Raw genomic sequence first — 23,066 nt, forward strand, 5'->3', positions numbered from 1 at the left:
ATTTATTCATATAAAACCGAGTTTCTTATGCTAAAGCATTGTATATTATATTTTTAGTGTTTGTATGTGTTTAGTATTCATATGTTGAAGGATTCGTTGTTTATTTAAGCTCCTCATATAGAACCATGGTAAGTCATACTTGAGATTATACATTGTTATTTTAGAAATGTTTATGATATTTGAGTGTTCATAGCTCCTTGGTTGATTTGAGCTCCTCGGATTCAAGCTCAGGTAAGTCATACATTAGATTAATGCATTGTTATTCTAAGGATGTTCATAATATTTGTATGTTGAGGGCTCATCAACTCTTTACTCTCATCAAATTTAAGCCAAGGTAAACCATACATAAGATTTAAGCATTATTTTTCTAAGGATGTTTATTATATTTGTATTATGAGGGCTTAAACAAGGTACAATTACTTTATATTACTTTAATCTTTTTATCTTTGAAAAATTGCAATAATTAGATCATAATTAAGCCCTGACCTTCAATGGAAATCTTACCACTAAGAGGTCACAAATTTTTCATCTAGACATTTGAACATATTCAATTACTTCCTTATTATTGAAAGGCCTTGGTGAAAGGTGATAACAAATTAAAACACTCATGTGGTTACCAAGCACTATTCTCAACTTATCAAGGTTGCTTTGTATTTGATTTCACCATTTTTCTAAGTTGAAACATCACATGCATATGATAAGTAAGTTTTCACACCTAGTTATTCACTGGGAGCTCATGAAGGTTGTTGAACATGAGTTATAAATTGTCATTTATATATATTTATCATTTGTATTACTTTTATTGTCGTTGAAAGCCCGTGAATTACCAATTTGACAACACAAAACAAAATAAATTTCAAGCTCAACTTAGGGTGAGAACGCTAGTTTAAAACAAGTAACTCAACTTGAATGGAGACTGCCCTAAAAAAGTAAAGTAAATCAGCCATAAATTATTATGCATGCTAAAAGATGGTGGACGAGTTATGACAATCTTTTTTCTTAGAAATTGAAGACGTAAAGTTAGAAAATTGTATATCATTCCAACTGTTTGGGACTCAACCCAATAGAACTCAAAAATTTGACCTAAATCTGACTTTTTTTTAGTTTAAATTTTATTGATAGATACCATTGTATAGGATATTTGATAGGTAATTATTATCTTTGTAATTTTTATTTTGATTTTAATTTTAGTTATTATCTTTATAATTTTTATTTTAGTTATTTTCCTAATTTTGGTGAATGAAATCGATTTGTAACTATTTTACCTATAAATGAAACGCTAACTCTCGTAGTCAAGATACAGAATTGATTTTACCAATGGTCATAAACTTTAAATCAAAGGAGGTTATGATATTCTTTTTTTTTCGGTTTAACACCTACAACTTTTTACCAGAATTGTTTCTATATTATAAATTAAAAAAAATAAAGAAAATTTAATTTTATACTGATTAATTTGATTTTTTTAATAATATATGTATGTATGTATGTATATTATAATAAAAATAAATAAATAAAAAGAAATTAATTTAAATTTTCAAAATGTTATAAAGTAATTTATTTTAATGTATTACTATTTTGAAATATAACTTTTATATTTATTAAAGTATGATAATAATTTTAATTTTAATTTTAGTTTATATTTTAAAAGTTACTTTATATCAAATATTTAAAAAATATATATTTTATAAATATATATAAAATATTATTCTACTACACCAACCAAATCAAATATAAGTTTCCTTCTATATGTTTTTTACTCTTTTTCCCTTCATCCAAGCTACTTACCTTTTCATTTTACCCTTCACTTTTCTTTTCTTTCCTTTTACATTTCTCTTGAATCTTTACTGTTCCACATTTGTCTCTCTTCTTCAAGATTTATCTTGAAATAAACAACATTTTAATCCTAAAACTTACAATAATATAAAATTGGAGTCTAAAAGAATAAAATATTCTCAAAATTATCAGCTGATTTGTACTTAAAATACGATAGTTCATCAAATTTATTCTTAAAATAGTACAGGTAAAAAACTCATCAAATTTCGAATATAAAATCAATTTAATTCATTGAACTGTTATAAATATCAATTTTTTATTCGTTCAAAAAGGCGTAATAGCTCTGTTTTACCTTAACTTTTAAATTTGCTTAAATTATGTCTATTTTTTTTTCCTTACACATCTTATATTGGGCTAATCCTAAACTTATATATTTTTATGAATTTTACTGTGTAATTACGTAAAAGTATTGGAATGCATTTGTTTTTTACAGCAAGCCTGGAAAAATATGTTCTTTTCAAATGTCACAAAAGGCATTAGTATAGATTTATATGATAAAATGAATTCATACAAAATTTGTCATGGACTCTTTAGAACTTCATTAGCATAGATTGAAATTTTCAAACAGAAACTTTAGGATGATATAACAAACTACTATTCAAAATTATATATATATATATATATATATATATATATATATATATATATATATATATATATATATATGAAGAAATAAAGTTGATATTTTAATAAAAAAAAACTATTTAGTCTAATTTAGTTAATAAGTTAAACATTAAAACTATAAAATATTAACCAAATCGCAAGATATTAGTTAGGTCACTAGAAAATAAAATACTTCTATTTTTTTAGAGATAAATATACTTTTATCAAAAAGTTTATTATTAAAATGCTTAATTCGTTTTCTTCTTAATAAGTTAAAAATATTTAATAAATTGTATTTAATGTTGCTTAAGCCTTGCCCTCAAGACGCTTAAGATTATAGGTTAGAAGGAGTTTTCTCATAATTGTTATGAGAAAAACTCTTATAAATAATACGCTAAATTAGCCCAAAAAATGAATACAATCCCATTAATTTCCAAAATTGCAAAATTGACATATCTGACAGTATGAAAGCAACGATCAGTTTACCGACCGATGATTATTTTATTCATAAAAATAGAAAAACGTTAACTAAATTGTTCGTGTTTTAATAATTTTAAAAACTAAAATAAGTTTTCTTTTATATTTCAAGAGTTAAAGCATTAATTGAATGTATTGTGACCTTTTGACTTAATGGTCTATGGATCGTCTGAACTCTATCAAGTGGATGATTTTTCACTTAATTTATCCATAATATAAAAATGGGACGCGTATAACAAAAAGTAAATAATTGAACCCTTTTGATCCTCTTCTCTAGGCTTTTGGTGCAGACATGGTTCACATGAATCTGAGCCGTTGACTGGGCCATCACAAAAATCAGGATGAGAAAGAATATTATAGACGGTGGAGATTAAACGAGCATAGATAGGCCGTGAAAGTGTAACATCTGAAACGCGCAATGTGATGGGTCTCTGTCTCCTATACCACTTTGGCAGCACAGAATTCCACTCTAACACTTATACTAAGACTAACTTCATTTTTTCCACTTCACTCACTCACTCACTCACTCACTCACCCATAGTGCAAACTTCAAACTATAAAATCCTACACATCCTTATCACACTACCCTTCCCCTCCTTTCGTTCTTTCTATCACTTCCCAAATCTGATGCTATTAAATTCGCATGTGACCCTTCTATGTATTAATTACTATATAGCTAGATCTTAGGGAGCCTCTGTTCGTAGATCTTGAAGCAAAAACCAGGAATACCAATGGCTCAACTCAATCTCAGAAAGGTACTACTGTTCTCTGCTGTGTTATTACTTTCTATCTCCATTTGCATCAGTTCTTCTTTCGAACCTCAATGTGAGTCTACACACTTGTCTGCTACAAGAAAAATGTTGGGTGCAGAAAAAGAAGAGCTAGACAAGCCTTTCAAAAAGAAAACCACCACTCAATCCACCAAAAATCACACCAAACTCATCAAACCCACTGCTCTATCTTCAAAGAATCAAACCAAGACCATCAAATCCGACAACATTTCCTCAAAAAATCAAACCAAAACCCTCAAATCCAATACCCTTTCCTCCAAAAACCAAACCAAAACCACAAAATTACCCATCAACACCTCCACCAAAAACCAAACCAAGCCACTCAAGCTTAACTCCACTTCCAAAACCAAACCTACCACCGATACTTCCCTCAAGAAACTCAACAACTCCACCGCCGCCACAAAGATCAAGAAGGTCAACGTCACCTCAAAATCCCCTACATCAAAACCCAACACAGTTTCTTCCACTTCAAAATCATTGGATCTCGCCAAAGCAAGTGACAAAACAGCGAAAGCCACCGCTACTAAAGACGAAGCAAACAAGAACAACAAGCAAGCTAAAACAACAAAAGCAGATCAAAGTCACGAGGCAACAGACAAGAAACAAAAGACTCCACAGCAACAAACCAAGAAGAAACCTACGAAACAGACACCGCCGAGTTGGATTCTTGACGAGGATGATGATTTGGTTTCAGAGTTCACAGATCTACCGAATAGATTCCACCAAACACTCCTCCCCGACCTCGAACGAATCTCGACCACTTCCAAAGCCTACATCACCAAAGCCAATAACGAAATGACAAAAGGTTTCAAACCCTACGTCGGAAAAAAATACGCACCCACCGTCGCCGCCGTTATCTCGTGCTTCTTCGTATTGATACCTTTGCTCTTAGTTTCTCTCCTCTGCTCAAGAATCAAAGCCTATTTCTCCCTCCAGAAAATCTTGATCTTCATCCAAGTCTACCTCTCAATCTACTTCACCGTTCTCTGCGTCACATCGTTGTTCACGGGTCTCGAACCACTCAAGTTTCTATACTCTACTTCGCAGTCCACGTATCTGTGCCTGCAGGTGCTGCAGACTCTCGCTTACGTGCTCTATTTGCTGCTCCTCCTCATGTATCTCGTCCTCGTCTTCTCCACCGACTGTGGGCTGGGCTCCAAGTTCCTGGGCCTGGCCCAGGTCTTGGTGGGCTTCGCTGTTGGGCTGCATTACTACGTGACGGTGTTTCACAGGGTGGTCTTGCAGCAACCGCCGAAGACGAATTGGAAGATCCACGGGATTTATGCCACGTGTTTTCTCCTCATTTGCGTTCTTGCCAGAGCTGATAGAAGGAAAAAGACTTACGTAGAAGACGGTGGAGGAGAAGGCAAGAAAAATTAATGTATTTTTTTTTACCGTTATTTTTTTTTTTCATTTCAATTCGATTCAATTTAATAATTAAAACAATATCCAAAAGCAACCAAGCAAGCTTATTCTATAAATAAGACGACAAAAACACTTTAATGCTTCCTAATTTTCATCAAAAACGGAACGTCAATTCTCACTCCCTGAAGTACAATTTGCAAACTTTACGTATTTTATTTAAATAAATAAATTTACTATACTTTCACTAATTATAGATATGCCATCTAATTAAGAATAACTAAAACTTGTAAATGTAAAAATAGGCCAACCAACGTTGAAAATTTGAGACTATATTGTTTTCTTCGTTATAAAGGAAGATCGTGCTGCGATACACATGTTTGACTTATTTGCATAAAGTTCTTCAACTTCGACAAAAGAATAATATAAAAGCCGAATTGGATTCCCTGTAAATTGAACTCATTGTGATGTGTGTTTTCAGGAACTTTTTTCTGCTTCAATTTAACACAAAACTAATTTTTTTTATAGAAAGAAGATACATTTTTATTTTCAGTTTTTCTATTATGATAGATTCAACAAAATTGGCTAAGTATGCCATTTTCTTTCAAAATTAAAAAAAAAAATGCGAGTTTTGAAAACCGAACCGCTTACATATGGAATAATTGAATTATTTAGCCATACTGGTTTTTGGCTTAATGGCAGTTTTTATAGTTGACCACCGACAGTTTGTGATGTCACATTGGCATGTGCCACGTGGGAGCTAGTAAAGCAACTGAGTTTGGAAGAGTGTATTGGGCCGTTTAGGGCCCAACCAGCCTCATTAAAGCCATCATTTTCTTACACTTCTTCCATAGAAACCCTTCTCCAAGAATGTGTCTGGTGATTAAATACAATTATGATATTTCACCAAATACTTAATTTTGGTTGTTTAAAGCTTTACGTATCATTAATCATTGTATTAATTTCTTCAAAATTTAAGGCAAGTGTTACAAATAGATCTTTCGAATCCATCTTTTATTATTGACTAAATTTATTGTAAAATATTATCAGTTTAATTTTTACTACATTTTTCATTAATACCAAGGATAAAAAATTATTCCATTTTACAAAGTCCAGGATTAAAATTTTAAAAATTAAAATATAATCGATGCTTAGAATTCAAAGAATGAAAATGGGAGTTCATGTTTCTCTTAAAACCCTTTTAATGAGAACTTAGATCCCAGCAGGAGTTTCTATCGCGGTTTTGTTTCCTTCTATCTATTTATCTACTGCCAGATCAAGACCATTTTGGTTTGAGAATTCTACCATGACCATAGTCACGTATAGTATCAGTTTTAATAATTGACGTTCGTTAATCAAGCATAACCTATATTCCCGTATGTTATAAGTTTTAAGATTTTGTCTCATTATTTAAGCAAAGTCCATTATAAATTATACATTATGAATTATTTACTTCTCAAATTTATATTTAAGATTATCACAATGGAAAGTTTAAGAAAACTGATGGAACATTTTTACATTCAACTCGTAGACTACTCATAAATTCGTTAGAATTTTTGTCATATAAAAATATATATAATATTATACTAATTTACTATTTTAACATTATAATTAATTAAAACAATAAACAATAATTCTACAATTCTAAAATAACTAGTTTTAATAGTATATGATTATTATGTAACTTTAAACTACATAAGATAGATAACTTCATACAATTATAAAATATCAATTTTTAAATGATATAGATTACATAACTAAAAATAATAAGGCTCAATTTTTTTTTTTGTCTTCATTTAGGTTGAAAATTTTTAAGTTAGTCATTTACTTAGTTTTTTGTTTCAATTATGTTTCAATTTTTGAAAAATTGACTTAATTTGGTATTTTCTTTAAAAAATTACAAACATCATTAGTAGCATGTCATTGTTTTTTTTTTCACGTCTCAAGTCTCGTTGTGTAACATGTGGTACTGTCAATGTCATGTGACAGGATAGTGTTAGTGTTAAATATCATTATCTAGTACTCAATTTAGTCTTTATATATGTCTCTTTGATTCAATTCAGTTCCAATTTGTTTCAATATGGAACAATCTTGTTCCTCTCTAAATTGAGACCAAACTTATTATTTGTATAAATGTTATACTTATATTTTTATTAAAAATAATTTTTTAACATATTACAATAAGATTAAAATTAATTAATAACATTTATACAAATAATTAATTAATAAAAATATCAATATAAAATTTATATAAATAATAAAATTGGTCTCATTTTGGAAGGGACAATTTGCTCCATTTTGAAAAAAATTAAAACTAAATTGAATCAAAGAGACATAGACCATGACTAAATTGAATACAAGACAATGATGACACTGACATGTGATACTGTCCTATGTGACACTAATAGTATCATGTGTCACACTATATAACCTGACACATGGACAAAAAAATCATGAATTGACGTATCGCATATCATTGACGCTTTTAAAAAGGAATTAATTGAGTTAACGCAATTGAAACAAAAAGTTAAGGAATGACCAACTTGAAACTTTCCAACCAATGAAGACCAAAGGAGTAATTAAGTTAAATAATTATTAGTTTTTAAGACTTTGTCACAAAGTCTCTAATGACACTATTTTCAAAATTGGCATCATGAAGTTCATTAAGTTTGACATACAAATTTATTAGATATCAAAGGTTTATCATTAGACTAAAAGATATAGTTACATAAGCATAATAATCTAAGTGTCATGAAACAATTGATGTTACATGCAACAAAAAATTATATTATCAAATATCAAATGGATCCAAAATTGGATTAGTTGAAGTCACTTTATCCACTAAGTTAACATTTTCACCATTACTTTATCTTGAACTTGTTCGATCTTAATATTATCTCTCTCTTTAGTTATTCATTCATCATCATACTCAATATCATTGATTGGGTAAGGAACAAAATTTCTAATTTGTTTATTTCCTACTTCAAGTTATACATCACAAAAACTAAATCATTTATCTTTTTCTCATACAAAAGATTTCTTATTTTTACATATGAAATTTTACTAACAACATAAATCCAATATAGAAAACTAAAAATCACAAATAATTTGATAAACTTGAATTATCATTTCAAATGAGTTTCACTTACATCATATGCAAAGGAAATACAAGCTCAAAACTTGAATAACATACCTCTTGAACTTTAGCACTCGATCTCCAAACATATCCATCATTCTCTAATTGTTACAACCGTATGCATTTTCCATAAAAAGCAATTTTGTAACATAATCAAAGTCAATAAGTTACAAAATATTTTCCTTCTGTTCAACTTCCATTAACAATCTTCTCATGCATACATATAACCATCTTTCTCTTCAAGGCCATCATTTTTAAAACTAAACTCATAATGCAAGTAAACAATATATAAATTAGATGCAAGACATGTAAAATTAACCATTTCATCTCTCATAAATTATTTGCTCAACAAGTTCATGCTTATAAAAATACTAATTATGTTGTAATGGAAATAATTACATTTACAAGTAATTAAATTTTAAATGAGATAATGTTTAGAAAATATACTTTTTAACAATATTATCAAAAATTACATTTAATATTTTGTCTTCCACAATATACCTCTCATATATGAAACTCATTATGATCTTACGATTGAATCCATTAATCAACAAACTACATTGAAAGGACAACAACTTTGAGATATATGGTTATATTATTCTAAAACCAATTATCTAATATCATGTCGTAAACTTTCCTTTTTGTTTTGAAGTTCCAAATTTGCTTGCACTCACAAAACATGTTTTTTCAATTATGTTTTCATGCAAGCAACCTAAAATCAAGTTGTGGAAAATCTAGTCATGATAGGTCTAATCAAGTCTTTTCCTTTTATGAAGTTCTTCAACATGTTAATTAACATTGTTCTACCACAAACGAATGTCATAATATTTTTTCCTTTCTTGATATTAATTTTATAGACCTTTAAATCCTTCTTGAAATCTTCAAATATTAAATTAATGAAATTAGCAACACGCATAGCTCAATACAAAGTGCTCTCATTATTTTCATCAATATTCATTTGCCTTGAAATTTACACCTTTATAAGAAACCATTTACAGTTGTACAACCTATTATTTTTCACTCATTCTTATATTATTGACAAATTGAATCATACTTTTTATGTCCGTTTTCAAAAGTTTCTTTCCAACGTCATGATAAGATGAAGGTTTATAGTCAATGTCAAATCTCCAAATTATCTTACAATTTTTCAAAAGTTAAATTTCTAATCACATATGAGACTAGTGTAAAAGTTTGAATAATATCACTTCATTTTTTTTTTATCTTTATTTATGTCACTAATTTTAATGATATTTATATTGATTATTTTACTTTATTCACCATTAAACTCTTCAATATTATTCAACCTTATTTTATTTATTAATATATTCTCAAGTAATCTTTGCCTCAACTTTTATTATCAAAATTTTAGTTTTTTTTATATATTAAGATACAAGGTTCATAATCATATAATAATGTTTGAAGGTTCATAATCATATAATAATGTTTGAGTTTGAAAATTTTCCATTGAAAAAATAATTATGTTAATTGTCCAAAATATGTATTGCAAGACTCGTCTCATCAGTAAATAGACAAATTCGTCTAATGGGTATTAATAAACTTGTCTAACTTATGTATGAAAAGACTTAAGTAATTTGTTTGTTGAACTCATCTTATTAATGTAAGGATAAACTAGTTTAGTGTTTGTTGGTAGACTCGTTTAATCAATGTATGGACAAATTAGTCTAAGGAGTACTCATATACTTACCTAATCAATATATGGAATGAATGATCTAATGATTTTTGCTAAATTAGTTTAATTAGGGTATGGACAAAATTGTATAAGTATTTGTTTAGACTTGTCTAAAGTATATTACAAGATTTTTCCAATTAGTAAATGGAGAAACTTGTATTGTATTAATATTGTCTAATTTGTGTATAAATAGTGATACAATCTTGTCTAGTTAATATATAATAGACTTGTCTAATGTATATTGCTACACTTGTCTAATTTTTTTTCTGTACTCATCTAATCAATGTATGGATAAAATTATCCAATTGTATTGTTAAACTGAATTTATTTTTTTTATACACTTATGTAGTGTGTGTTTATAAATTCATATAATCGATATAGGTTTACTGTAGGTTTTATGCTCCTTTAATGTAAATAAATAAATACATTAATAATATATTTTTAAGACAATTATTTTATTTTTTTTATCATTTGTTTTAATCTTACTAAAATTGTAAGTTGTTACATTTTGAAGTTAAAAATAGGAAAAAATGAATTAATAAAATGTAAAACAAAAATTATAATGTTAAGAAGTGTGATTTTTTTATTACAAATATATTTGTTATACTTTTAAAATGAACTATTAAGTAAAAAAAATCATAATATCAAGTGTAACTTTTTTGTTATAAATATATATTTTAAATTTTTGAAATGAATTATTAAATATGATATTTTAATTTATTATTTTGTAAATATAATTATTTAAAATCTTATATAGAGTTTTATGTACATATCATTAATGCTAATTTTTTAAAATAAAATTAATTTAACTTTTATATATTGAAAAGAAAGAAAAAATTATTCAATAATAAAAATATTTATATTATTATTTAATATTAAAATGATAAATATAATTTTTATTGATAATTTTTTTATGACAAAATTATTTCATCACAGTTTTCTTTTATATTTTATCATCAATAAATATATATTATTTTTTAAATAATATTATTTTAAGAAATAAAAGTAAATATATTTTTTAATTTTATTTTATTAAATGATTAAGTAGTTAGAAATCAGAAAATAGTATATAAAAAATAATATTTCATGTTAGAGTGACGTAGAGAACGTGAGTGCAATAGGTTTTACATGGGAAATTCAAAAAACATGACAAAAGGAAGAGGAAAAGAATATGTCAATGCATGTGGTAACCTATGATTGGAAAGGTTTTTAAGTGAAATAAGAGAACGGTGTAAAAAGAAATAAGAGGTGCAAGAAGATAAAAACGAGAGTGATTAAAAATGGGCTTACTAACTCCAATAAAAACAATCAGTTTAATATTTTTTTAATAAATTTATTTTTATATTTCTCATTTATTGTTTTTATTCTTTTCTTCTCAGTTTTTTATTTTTTTATTTTTTTAGGGTTAAATATGTTTTTAGTCCCTAAACTATCAAACAAATTTGTTTTTACTCCCTCTTTCAAAGTAAGGTACATTTTAGTCCTTCTATTTAAAAAAAACGTTAATTTTTTATCCTCTCGCTGTTAGTTTTGGAGGACCAAAAATTAAGGTTTTTTTTTAAAGGAGGAGGTTTTTTTGAAAGAGGAGGACTAAAATATACCTTACTTTGAAAGAGGGACTAAAAACAAATTTGTTTGATAGTTTAGGGATCTAAAACATATTTAACCCTTTTTTTTAAGTTGAATTTGAATTTTTTATTTTCTAATTTTGTAAATTTTCTGGTTTTCTAAATATTTTATTTTCAAATTCCTTATTATTTTTCAATTTTTCTTATATATTATTATTATTTGTAAAATAATATTTAAATACTATATATATTAAAAAAAAATATTTATCCGGATGAAATCTGGTGTTGACAAAGGTCAATGAGTGTTTTAAGTTGCATGTGATTTGTAGTCCTATGCATGTGACTCAAAATAACTCAAAACAAATATTTGTTTGTCTATGACAACAGGGATATGCTTAGATTTCTAATTGTAGTTTTATTTGTATAGTTAGATTATCTTGTGAAAAGTATAACTCCAAGGAGTATTTGAGTCAAAAAGTGGTCTCCAAAAAGCAAGGAAATCTTATAATTTTTAATTTTTCTAAGTACAAATGTGTGTGTGTTTGATGTATGTGAATGAACTAAATGATGTCTTAATTGGCTTGTGAACCGTGATGGAGTGACTTAATCTTATTAGTGAATTGATTTAGTTGCACTTGTTCAGATTATGAAATTTGATTGACTGCTTTGTGATGGATTGTATGATTTGAATATGAAATTATGAAGTTTGATATCACCAAATTTGTTGAATGATACTATATGAAATGTTTTCAATCAACGGACAAACAGGTAAAGTGCTTAAATAGATCATTAAGCTCATTTGATGCATAAAGGAGAAAATGTTGATATTTATCAAGGTGTTGTGCATAACTCGAACACCCTTCTGGTAGTGAACCCCAAGGCTCCTAACATCTAACACCACCTAAGTTTTATCAAGCGTACTCTAGTGAGCATCAAAAAGATTTTCACCAAGGGTTGCCTATATACAATTGGGTACTCACTACACAGTGAGCTCCAATGCATTGGGGCGTCAAGTGTTGCAGGGACAGTTGGTTGCTCATTTAACAGAAAGCTCAAGTGGACTTAACATTGGGCCTTGGTTTTTGTGTTGTGTTGTGAATGAAAGTAATTATAAGGATAATTGCTTCATTTAGGCATGGTTAGCATATGTATTGAGCTAGAGTCTCAATCTTTGAGTTATCCTAACTCTACAAAACTCACATACTCATGTAGAGAATGAAGCTTAGGTAGTGAGAGTTGAAGAAGATTCCTATATCAGGATTTGAATTTGAAATATAATCACTGTGATAATGTTATAGAGAATTTTTCAGATTTTAATAGTTATGAGTCAAGTCACCATGGTTATTTTACTTAAATTCACTACAAAGAGTGCTATGTTATATGCATGACTTAATGCATATTTAGCTTAATACATGTTATTTCGATATATAATGTAAATTGGTTATTCTAATTAAATGATTACTTGTATTGAATAGTGTGGTTGTATTATGAAAGTTTTGTTTAAATTAAAATTTCTATGTTAGAACTTTATAAAAATAAATAAACTTATCCTTTGTGTTTTTTTTTTGTAGTTGGTTGTTGATTTATTATGTTCAAGTAATACACAGGTGATAATGCAGGAAATTATAAAGTGTAAGAAATTAGAATCGAAAGAGATGCAAGATATATTCTATATTTTAGAATTTATAGTCTTTTCATATTATAATGTTTTGATCTTCTTTTGAAAACTATAAAAATTACATGAGAAAGTTGTATATTTCTAATGTTTACATGTTGCTTAAATGTTTAATTTATCTTATATCTTTTTCGTAATTATGTGGTTAAGAAAATTATATTTAATTAACCAAATCCTAAAGTGGTTAAGTGAGAGACAGAGAAAAAAATTATAAATTCAACTTTTCCACTAACATTTAAAATATATAAGATGAGTTTTATGAGTTTAGAAAGAAAGATGAGAAAAATTGTGAATTTAACTCTTTTACTATCCAAATACTAATAATTAACATTTATTAATAAAAAAATTTAATGACATTTTCAAATTTTCAAAATTACCATAGAACTGAAAAAAAACTTTAAAAATAATGTTTTCATATAAATTAAAAAGAAAGAAAAAACACAACCAACCACGGATTAGTTCCGTATGGCCGCAGACAGAGATGTCTCCTAAGCATAGGATATATATATAGGGGTATAGGTCTGCAGTTACCTCCGAACCAAAAAATTAAAAAAAACAAAGCACACGACATGACTTATGCTTCCCTCAGCATAACAGTTTGTTCCTCAATAATTAGAGGAAGAAGATAAATGTAAAATTGTAAAAATGTGGTTTAATGAAAAATCACGGTAACACGTATATATAAATAAAAAAAAGTAGTTATATTAGGGATATTATTTAAAAGGTTAAATAATTTTGAATGTCTTTATTTTTTTTCCTGTTCAAATGAGTTATTTATTTATTTTTATTTTTAAATTGGCTAAATAACGTGACATATTAACGTGATTTTTTTTAAACGATACAGTAGAATGACATGAAATTTCACATTTAAAAAAAATCAAGAAAATTTTTATTTTGAAATTATAATTTGTTGCTTCTTCTTTTTTTATCTTTGTTGGTGTATACATAAGTTCTGTAAAATTTAGTTTTTTCAATTTTTCTTTTTATGTTTCTGAAAGACACATATTCATTGGTTCGTTGAATTTTTTCATAAGTATCGTGGGTTTCAAATATGACTGAATAATTAGAAATTTTCAATTTTGTGTAAAATCCTAAAATCCAAAATCCCCATTTGATACCTCATTGCATGTGATGTTATGTGATTCAAAACTAACAATGTTTAGTTGCATCCTCTTTTTATTTTTCGAACTCGTCTCTCTACTTCATTAGAATATGTTGGTGAATGTCTTTGTGTTGTTGCATTAAGCATGAGTCATGACATCGTATTGCTGAATTCTTGTGTCGTCGTATTTGATTTAAGGAAAATGGAGAGAAAAATATTTGACTTCCTGGTTTAGGTCTACAAAGTGAGACCTTGTATACATACTGATACCCATTGTTTTCTTGTTTGCAAACATAAGGGAACCTGGCGGGTCAGGTCTAAATTTTACTAGTGTGCTCTAAGCAGAAGAATTTGAATTTTGGATAACAATTAAAGACATATTTCGTTTCTTGTAGGGATATAGAACAAAATTACCCTTAATGTCCACTACATCCAGGGTGGTGGTTGAAGGAAGGTAGCGAAAGAGGGGAAGTCGAAGAACGTTGTGGAGATTAAAAGGAAGGTCTAGATATGAAGAGACCTTGACCTTCATTGGAGATTGAAGAGAGAATTGAGATTGCATAATTGTAGAAGAAGATGAACCACAATGACTTTGTTTTGAATCATTTTTTCTCAATTTTCTCAACTTCTAACACAATTAAACCAATTTAACCATAGAAGTCTAATTGTACCGAGGAACCAAAAATATGAATCTAAAAAATGATTTATTTAACCTATTTAAAATAATAAAATGTTAAATGTATATATATATATATATATTTGTTAATAAGTGTATTTTAAGTCTAACTCAACCCCCACAAAACCAGCTTGTAAAATGAAGTTTGCATCCATTTATATACTATGAATTAACCTTATATATAGTCGATGTGAGACTTCTAGCAGATGGAAGAAGTGAACTTTAAGCCTAACTGAACCCTATATAATCAGTTTGTAAAGTAAGATTTGCTCTCTATACTATGAATTGGTCTTATCTCTGATCGATATAGAACTTCCAACAATATTTTTGTAACTTTATTATCTGTTGAGTAACTAATTAAAATATATTAAAATAATACACTTATAAATATGCATAATATTTTGCAGAAATAATATTAAAAAATACTTTACTTAATTATTTGAAAATGAAAAACTACTCAATCACATATTTTATCAAGTAAACATTTTCTTCATTTATTATAAAAGAAAATTGTCTAATTAAACAATTAGATTAAAGAAATTTATTAAAGGATAGTGTATAGATGAATAAAACTGAAGACAACTGAAACTCAAAAAATTATAAAAAATTATTATTATGTTAGGATATAATTTTAAAGTTTTGGATAATTTTAAAACATAACCATTAAATAATCTCAAGTATACTTACTAGTTCTATTACTCCAATTTCTTGTGGTACTGCGATTCTATAATCAGAAAAAATATGTTACACCGTAGAAATTTGCATATCACGCAAATAAAATTTTGAAAAAAATTTGATTATATATATATATATATATATATATATATATATATATATATATATATAAAAAGTTTGATTGCTCAAATAATCATTTTTGTCTTCAAAAGATAATTTAAAATAAAAGAGGCCAACAGTCTAATAATTGCACCTACTAGGAAAAGGAAATGTAATTCACTCACTATTAAATTAATAATATTATTTTCTTAAAAAGAATTGTGTATTAGGTCATTCAGCTCTTCACTTTTTCATTTATCTCTCACTGTTCCTATGCATGGGTTTGTATCTGATTGGCCCATGCACTTCAACATTACACGCTAGTGCGCAATTGGCCCCATTAATGGGGTCATGCCCAAACACAGCCCATTCAAATATAAAGAATAAATAAATAATTTTCAATAAAAATACCAATCCAAAACTCATACAAATTCAAGTTAAGAAATTAAAATTAATACCAAAAGAAGAAAATAATTAAAATCGAGAATTTGCGACGGAAATTATGCAACGGTAACTGCGCACGTTTTTTTTTTTATCATCTAGCATTAAAGGTTAAGAGATTATAAAAATATATGTTTCTATTCAAGCAATATTTTCTTGGCATGACGACAGCGACGTAAGTGAGCACTATATTGTTGTCGTAATACGTACAAACAATTATGAAAGAAAATATTATGTAATTACCCTGATTATATTAATTTCTTCATCCATTTTTAAAAATATATATATTTTGAAAGAAAATTTATTTCTCTCCTTTTTTTAGTGAAATGGGTAAAAAATATTGAATTAAATCATTATTTAAAATAAAACCAATCATTTAAAATTTATACTTGTATAGTACAGTGTAGTGGAGGCTCAGCATTATTCCGTTGTCTTCCTTCTCCGTTCCTCACTCTCTTTTTCTCCTTTCTCTTTCTTTCACTGGAATTTAACCTAGATCAAAAGATGACGGTGCTGTGAGAAAAGCGTGATAGAAAGAGAGAGAGAGAGCGAAAAGTTCACAAAGCATCTAAGGAGCACGTGAATTCCGACATGAAACGGTCTCAGGTTGTAAACCACCACGACAAATTTGGATCTGTCGTTTACAAACATAGCCGATCTTCGCTGTAAACGAAGCTTTGCTGAAACGACCACGCACTTTCTCCTCACCGTTTACTGCTCGTAACTCTCTTGTTCTTTCACAGCGTCCGTGTTCTGCTTTTTTTTTTTCCCTGTTACTGTGAGAAGACCGTTACGCAGCGGAGGGTAATTTTATCACCTACCTTGTTTTTTTTGGCGTGGTGGAATCGATTGTGCCACAGGAAAATCGGTCTTCGCTACTGCGTAGTGCGTAATCGATTCTGCAACACGCCAAAGACAAAATGGAATTGTTTTTATTTGGTGGAAATTTGGTTGACTTGTGTGGGAATGTTGATGCTGTGAGTAGTTCGTAGGTACTAGCTAGGTAGTATGATCCTCTTCTTGCCCTGTCTCTTCCCGTGATTCACTCTGGGTTTGACTTTTTAAGTGAGAATATTTATGGTTTTTTTTTTCTTGTTCAGAAATCACTGTTTCTTTACCCTTACTATTTCAGATGGAAAGGGGAAAATAAATGCTGAAAGTCTGAGTTTTTGCTATTAATTTAAATGTTTGGTGATGTGTGTGGGCGTCTTTGTCTCTTTCAAGGCTGGTGGAGAATAAGCGCTAAAAATCAATTTTTGACTTGGACTATTTTGTGTAGGTTTTGTTCTGCAACGAGTTGGGCATTTTTATCAGTTTGGATATGGGGAAATGTTTGTAAAAATTAATCGATAGGTTGCATCTTTTTTTCTTGTATACTTTTTCTTTCTGAGAATCTAATGTTGTTTAGGGAACTGTAGAAGAATTGGTCTTTTGGTTGGTATGTGTCAAGGGTTGCGCTGATTACTGATTTGATTTTGTTACTTGTGTGCAGTTTGGAAGTGGTTTTCTTGCTTCAGCCACCTGATGAGGAATTGATTTGTTGATGTTCGAGGTTGTTATTCCAATTTGTCGAGCATGGATAAAGTTTCATCGGACTGTCCATACCCCGGATGCTTTTTTTGTGTCATGAAGGAAGGGAATCCGAGCAAGCGCCGAGCTAGTGTACTGAAATTCTTTAGAGAGCTTCCAATTCAAGATGATGATGGGCAGGTTCTCCCTATCAGTGGCCTTTGGAACACGGCTATGGCTCATCCAAATGACCCGGAATTCATAGAGCTAGGTATTTTTGAATGCATGGCTGCTCTCATATGGAAGGGACTGAAGAACCGGCGCTGGCTTTCTCATGATCAAAATATATATATTCCTTATTATGCAGCTCATATAATTGGTTCCTACACTATGAATATGGAGGAATTTGCAGAAAGTGCTGTGCATGCAGGGGTCATTCCTCCCTTGGTTGAGCTTTTAAGAGGCAGATTAACTTGGGTTGAGCAGAGGGTGGCAGTTAGAGCATTGGGACACTTGGCTACATATGCCAGCACTTTTCCTGCCATAGCAAGCAATGGTGAAATTCTTGAGCTCTCCATTCAATTGGCAATGAGTTCCCTGGAAATAGTTTATTCACACTTCTACCAATATGTCGATAGAAGGCTTAGTTATCATTGTGATCTGCTTACGCGTGGTATGGGTGGTGTTGAAATGGAGTCCAGGAAGGCTGAGGAATGGGCTAGTCAGTTGCAGTGTTGGTCCCTTCAGCTAATTAATTGCTTTGCTTTTAAACATGAATTTCTTCCCACCATATGCAAACCAGAATTTCTGATAAAATTACCTGGCATGTGGGGTGGACTTGTGAATGAGAATTCACCAGCTGGTATTGGCTTATTAAGAACAATTTGTCATCAAAAGCTTGGTAGAGGGCCTGTTGCCAGTTGCCCTGGTATTATTGACGCATTGTGTAATATTGCTCGCTCTTCAGATGACTGGCAGTATATGGCTATTGATTGTCTTCTATGGTTGCTTCAAGATCCCAATACATGTCACAAGGTGAAATTTTCTCAACTCCGGCTTGGCATCTGGTTTGGTTTTTCATATATGTTGAGCTTGTTTGCACTCATGAACACTAAGGAATACTAGTGATTGTCTCAAAGAATGCGTTGATTTGCATGTCAGTGAAATTTGATTCTTATGCCTTGAACTAACTTTTTCAATTAAAGAAAAATGGAAATGAAAGTAAAGGCCTCTTTTACCTTTCAGATCTATCACGTTACATTCCTCTTATTTGTATTCTTCCTTGGTTAAAAAGGCTTTTTCAATTTCTCTAATTTCACTTGCAAATTTCATTGAAAGTGGAGGTCTGACGAGGAAAATTTTCTGGATGAGATGATTCTGAATACAAGAATGTTAATCTGATGAGAAGGAAATAAAGAATGGTTTTATTTTAGTTTTTTGGTTTCTATGACAGTTTCATTTGACCATCTATAGACAGGCGACTTAAAACTAGTTAATACTTCCTTTCATTAGTGTCCCAAAAGGAAGGTGGCTGGTCCTTGCCAATACACCAATGAATATGTAAAGTATAAACTGGATGTATACTAACAATGATGTTTTCATTTATTCATTCAAGCTCCAATTGCTAGAGATTATGATTATAAGTTTCTATCACTTGAATATTGTAAATTGGTTTCTGTTTTTGATAAGGCATTGGCATATATTGTGTAGGTGATTGATAAAGTCGTGCCTGTATTAGTTGATCTTGCGGAGATTACAACTCTGGGTGATCACAAAAAGCTCGGTGATTCAATTGTTAGTGTTCTTCAAGAGTGCATCCAGTCTCAAGGGTCAGGTCGAAGCTCCATTAGTAATCGTACTAAAGAACAGATTGAGGATGTATTAAATTCAAAGCAGAGATTGAAGTGGGAAAAGAATATGCCCAAGGAAGATCTACATATTAAGCAGGCCGCTGCTCTGGTTGTCAAACTTGAAGGAAATTCCTTGTTCTCATCTGGAAATATTTCTGGAGCTGCTTCAAAATATTCTGAAGCTTTGGCATTGTGTCCTATGAGATCTAGGAAGGAGAGAGTTGTTCTATATAGTAATCGTGCTCAATGCCATCTTTTGCTGCAACAACCTTTGGCTGCCATCAGTGATGCTACCCGAGCACTATGTCTTCATAAACCTGTCAATCGTCATGCCAAAAGCCTTTGGAGACGAGCACAAGCTAATGATATGCTTGGATTAGCGAAAGAGAGTTTGTTAGATGCTATTTTATTTATAAACGAGTGCTCTCAGTCAAACGATCCTGATCTTTCATTGAGGCAAAATAAAGTTCCAGATTATGCAGAGCGTTTAGTTAAGAAGCAGATGCGTGCTGCGTGGTTATTCCGAGAGGCAGCTGTTAAGCATGGTGGGGTCCATAGTCAGGGTGATGGTGGTGATATGTATGGTCCAGAGACAGATGATTCTGAATGGGAGACAGCTAGTGAAAGTGATATAGGAAATGATGGAAGGGATGATATGGGTGATGATGACGACGGTGATTGGAATAATGATGATGATAGGAAAGATTATGACAAGCCTTCAATGAAAGGTATTTTCACTACAACTTTCCTATTTCTATGTTTTATCTTTAATTTCCATTATTATGTGATCCCACTTTGGTCTTGTTATTTTATATTTGAGTGTGCATTTTAAAATAAAAGTAAGAAAGAATAGGACCTATCAACTTGAAATATAGATATGTAAATTCTTTTGAATGGCATTCTCTCACCCTAAAGGACACCTACTGTCTGTTTGGTTTAGTTTAGGTTGTGGTGGAGAGTTATATTTTGGGTTCATGCATACCATAACCTGAATCTCTCGCTTTAGTTTAGACATCTTGAAAATAATAGTTCCTACCTGATTGATGCAAACTGGATAATTATGATAGTTCCTACGTGACGTGACTTTGGATTTTCGGTTTTCATTATGATAGTGGTCAAATTGATGCAAACTCACAGCTTTCATTTGTTTGTAACATCGTCTAGCCTCCGTTCTTAACCATACTGAAAGCTTGTGCTATTAGCCAGATTTCCTGTACTTGCCTTGCTTCTAGTATGATAAAACCATTGAATAATTCGGCTGATTGCCCTTTTTATAATGTCAGAATTTACACTCATGCAAAAGAGTAAATTTGATTGAATAGGTTGTACTTGTGCCCTATATATAGAAAGAAAAGAAGAATAGTTGTATAAAGATAACATGCCCGCAATATTAAATCACATAAGTTTTAATTACTGAATGGAATTTCTCTCTGCAATGCATATTGATTGGGGAGGGGGCAGTAAAAATATGTATATATATCCATGTATGTGGCATTTTTTTGCAAATGGTGTGTAATTATCAGAGGTTTGGTTTTCTCCAGATATAAAGCATGGATACAATGTGCAGCTTGCGGAAGAAGAACCTTGACATAGAAATCATTGCATTTGGTGCATTAGTTCTCCGCACAAATGAAGCAGGGTTGGATGCTGTGACTATTCTAACTCTGCATGCATTGTGGGCTTTCAAAGAGAAAATTCTAAGTAGGTCGTTGTAGTAAGTGGCGGGTTGAAAGTGATGACTGAGTTTTTGGTCTTACTATTATTTGAGGTTGATATTATATATAAAAGTTTTCCATGTTCCATATTTGTTCTCCCCATTTTTCTAGTCAAGTGTAAAAATCGAAGATTTCTAGTTTGGAGAACTGCATAGCGTTTTGGAGGATGTGAAGTTTTTTTTTTCTTCCGGAGGTTTGTGTATATAAACCCTTTGTGCTTAAGCTTTCTTTGAGTCTGTTTCCACTATTATTTTACTATTATTTTCATCCTACTTTTCTTCATCAGCTTGGCCATCTTATATTTTCTTGCACTCATCCTGATGACAGATTTCTAATTTTTAAAATAATTTTAGAAAAAAGTTGAAGAACTGATGATTAATTTTTAATTAAGTTAATCCAAACATATGCAAATTGAATTATAATTTACTGATTACATTATTGTGGAGTAATAGAATTTGGCTTTTAGATATAACGTTGTCTGCGGGATAAGATTGTATTATCAATGTGAGGCAATTGTTGCAAGCAATGTTTACTATGTTCTTTTTGTGCTGAACTTATTTTTTAATTTACATTTATATTGTCAAAAACCACTTTGAAATATGTTTGGATGAATTCTATAAGTATTTCTAAACGAGTAAAATCGGAAGCAAAAATTGAAATATGGTTTTTTTTCATAAATTAATTTAGGTAAGTTTTCATTTATTATCTGCACAAGTTCTAATTTATACAAATTAATGTTGTTTTCTTAAAAGTATTTATTGAAATGTTTACTCAATCAAACTAAAGATGGGGAAAAATCTTCCTTGATGACATTTTTTTTAGTTAACAAACTAAAGAATTGGTCACATTTTAAGCTAATAAGGGTTGACAATTGGTTGGGAGTTTTAATAAACTTTACAATTGTAAGAATAATGTCAAGTTGATGCATAACAACTGTATATTTCTATTCTTTTTTAGCATTTCTTTGTTATGCAATATTTTTTAAAAAGTATTCTCTTAACTTCCAATTATCAATTCCTAAGTTTAAAATGTAATTTCATACTATGTGAAATTAAATATTCTGCTTAGACCATGAGTTAGAATTATAACAATAAAAATTACTCTTTTAAATTTGAAAAAAATAAAAAAATAATTAAAATATGAATTTTATATAAAGGTAAGAATAAAGCTATAAGATAAGTCTAAAACTTATATGATTTAATAGAGTTTAAATAAAGAAAAATAAGACTGGAGATATTATATTAAAGCTTGTGATCTTTTATTTATAAGATTGTAGAACTAAACTTTTTGAAAATATCGATTTAACTTTTTTTACTGTTAACAAAATAAATAAAGATGAGGTGAAACATGTAAGTGAATCTAATCTATTCACCAGATTAAAAATGAGTTATTTTAATTTGATTCACTTTTTGATGAGGTAAAAATTTTCTAATCTAGCTCAAATTGAAATGGATAATTGATTCTTTGTTTTATAAAAATATAATTAGTATATTAACTTATTTTACCAAATACTATTTAATTGAAAACTAAAGTGTTAATTTATATAATTTGATAAACAAATAAATTAAATATTTAACATATTCAAAAATTATTTACTAATATTATAATATTTAAAATAAATAAATTATCAACCTAAAAATTATAATAAAAAATTGTGAAAAATGATAAAAAAAACTAATAAAATGTTAATGTTAATAAACGTGGTCCATTTTAATCATAATTAAAAAAAAAGACTAAATTTTTCCATTCGACTGAAACCCATAATTACGTGGACTGACTAAGTTTAGAACTCATTTCTATGTCTCTACCTTCAAAGGTAATGATAGATGTCTTCTTTTATTGAATTTTGTCCAGCAGTAGCGTT

The 23,066-nt window shown here is 29.4% G+C and overlaps 2 protein-coding genes across 3 annotated transcripts; both read left to right on the forward strand.

Moving 5' to 3' along the window:
• Nucleotides 1-3,060: 3,060 nt before the first annotated feature.
• On the forward strand, nt 3,061-5,217 carry LOC124825849 (uncharacterized). The gene has a single exon (XM_047298565.2). It carries the CDS (start codon nt 3,645-3,647, stop codon nt 5,082-5,084), a length of 1,440 nt encoding a protein of 479 aa, XP_047154521.1. The 5' UTR covers nt 3,061-3,644; the 3' UTR covers nt 5,085-5,217.
• An 11,320-nt stretch (nt 5,218-16,537) lies between these two features.
• LOC124825848 (uncharacterized) lies at nt 16,538-21,487 on the forward strand. Of its 2 annotated transcripts, none has more exons than XM_047298561.2 (4): nt 16,538-16,932; nt 17,621-18,672; nt 19,348-20,215; nt 21,029-21,487. In XM_047298561.2, exons 2-4 carry the CDS (start codon nt 17,704-17,706, stop codon nt 21,073-21,075), a joined length of 1,884 nt encoding a protein of 627 aa, XP_047154517.2. In that variant the 5' UTR covers nt 16,538-16,932; nt 17,621-17,703; the 3' UTR covers nt 21,076-21,487. The 2 variants fall into 2 exon arrangements, with proteins under 2 accessions (XP_047154517.2, XP_047154520.2); XM_047298564.2 differs by having other exon boundaries at nt 16,538-16,848.
• The last annotated feature ends 1,579 nt before the right edge of the window (nt 21,488-23,066 follow it).

This window comes from Vigna umbellata, chromosome 1 (genome assembly GCF_029865625.1).
Source record: "Vigna umbellata cultivar VRB3 chromosome 1, Vumbellata_1.0, whole genome shotgun sequence".
Taxonomy (NCBI): Eukaryota; Viridiplantae; Streptophyta; class Magnoliopsida; order Fabales; family Fabaceae; genus Vigna; species Vigna umbellata.

Excerpts from the sequence above, each read along its gene's own strand:
- LOC124825848 (XM_047298561.2), top strand. The coding sequence starts at position 17,704 with ATGGATAAAGTTTCATCGGACTGTCCATACCCCGGATGCTTTTTTTGT. Across the intron at positions 18,673-19,347 it reads ATCCCAATACATGTCACAAG|GTGATTGATAAAGTCGTGCC; the intron begins GTGAAATTTTCT and ends TATATTGTGTAG. Across the intron at positions 20,216-21,028 it reads TGACAAGCCTTCAATGAAAG|ATATAAAGCATGGATACAAT; the intron begins GTATTTTCACTA and ends GGTTTTCTCCAG.
- LOC124825849 (XM_047298565.2), top strand. The coding sequence starts at position 3,645 with ATGGCTCAACTCAATCTCAGAAAGGTACTACTGTTCTCTGCTGTGTTA.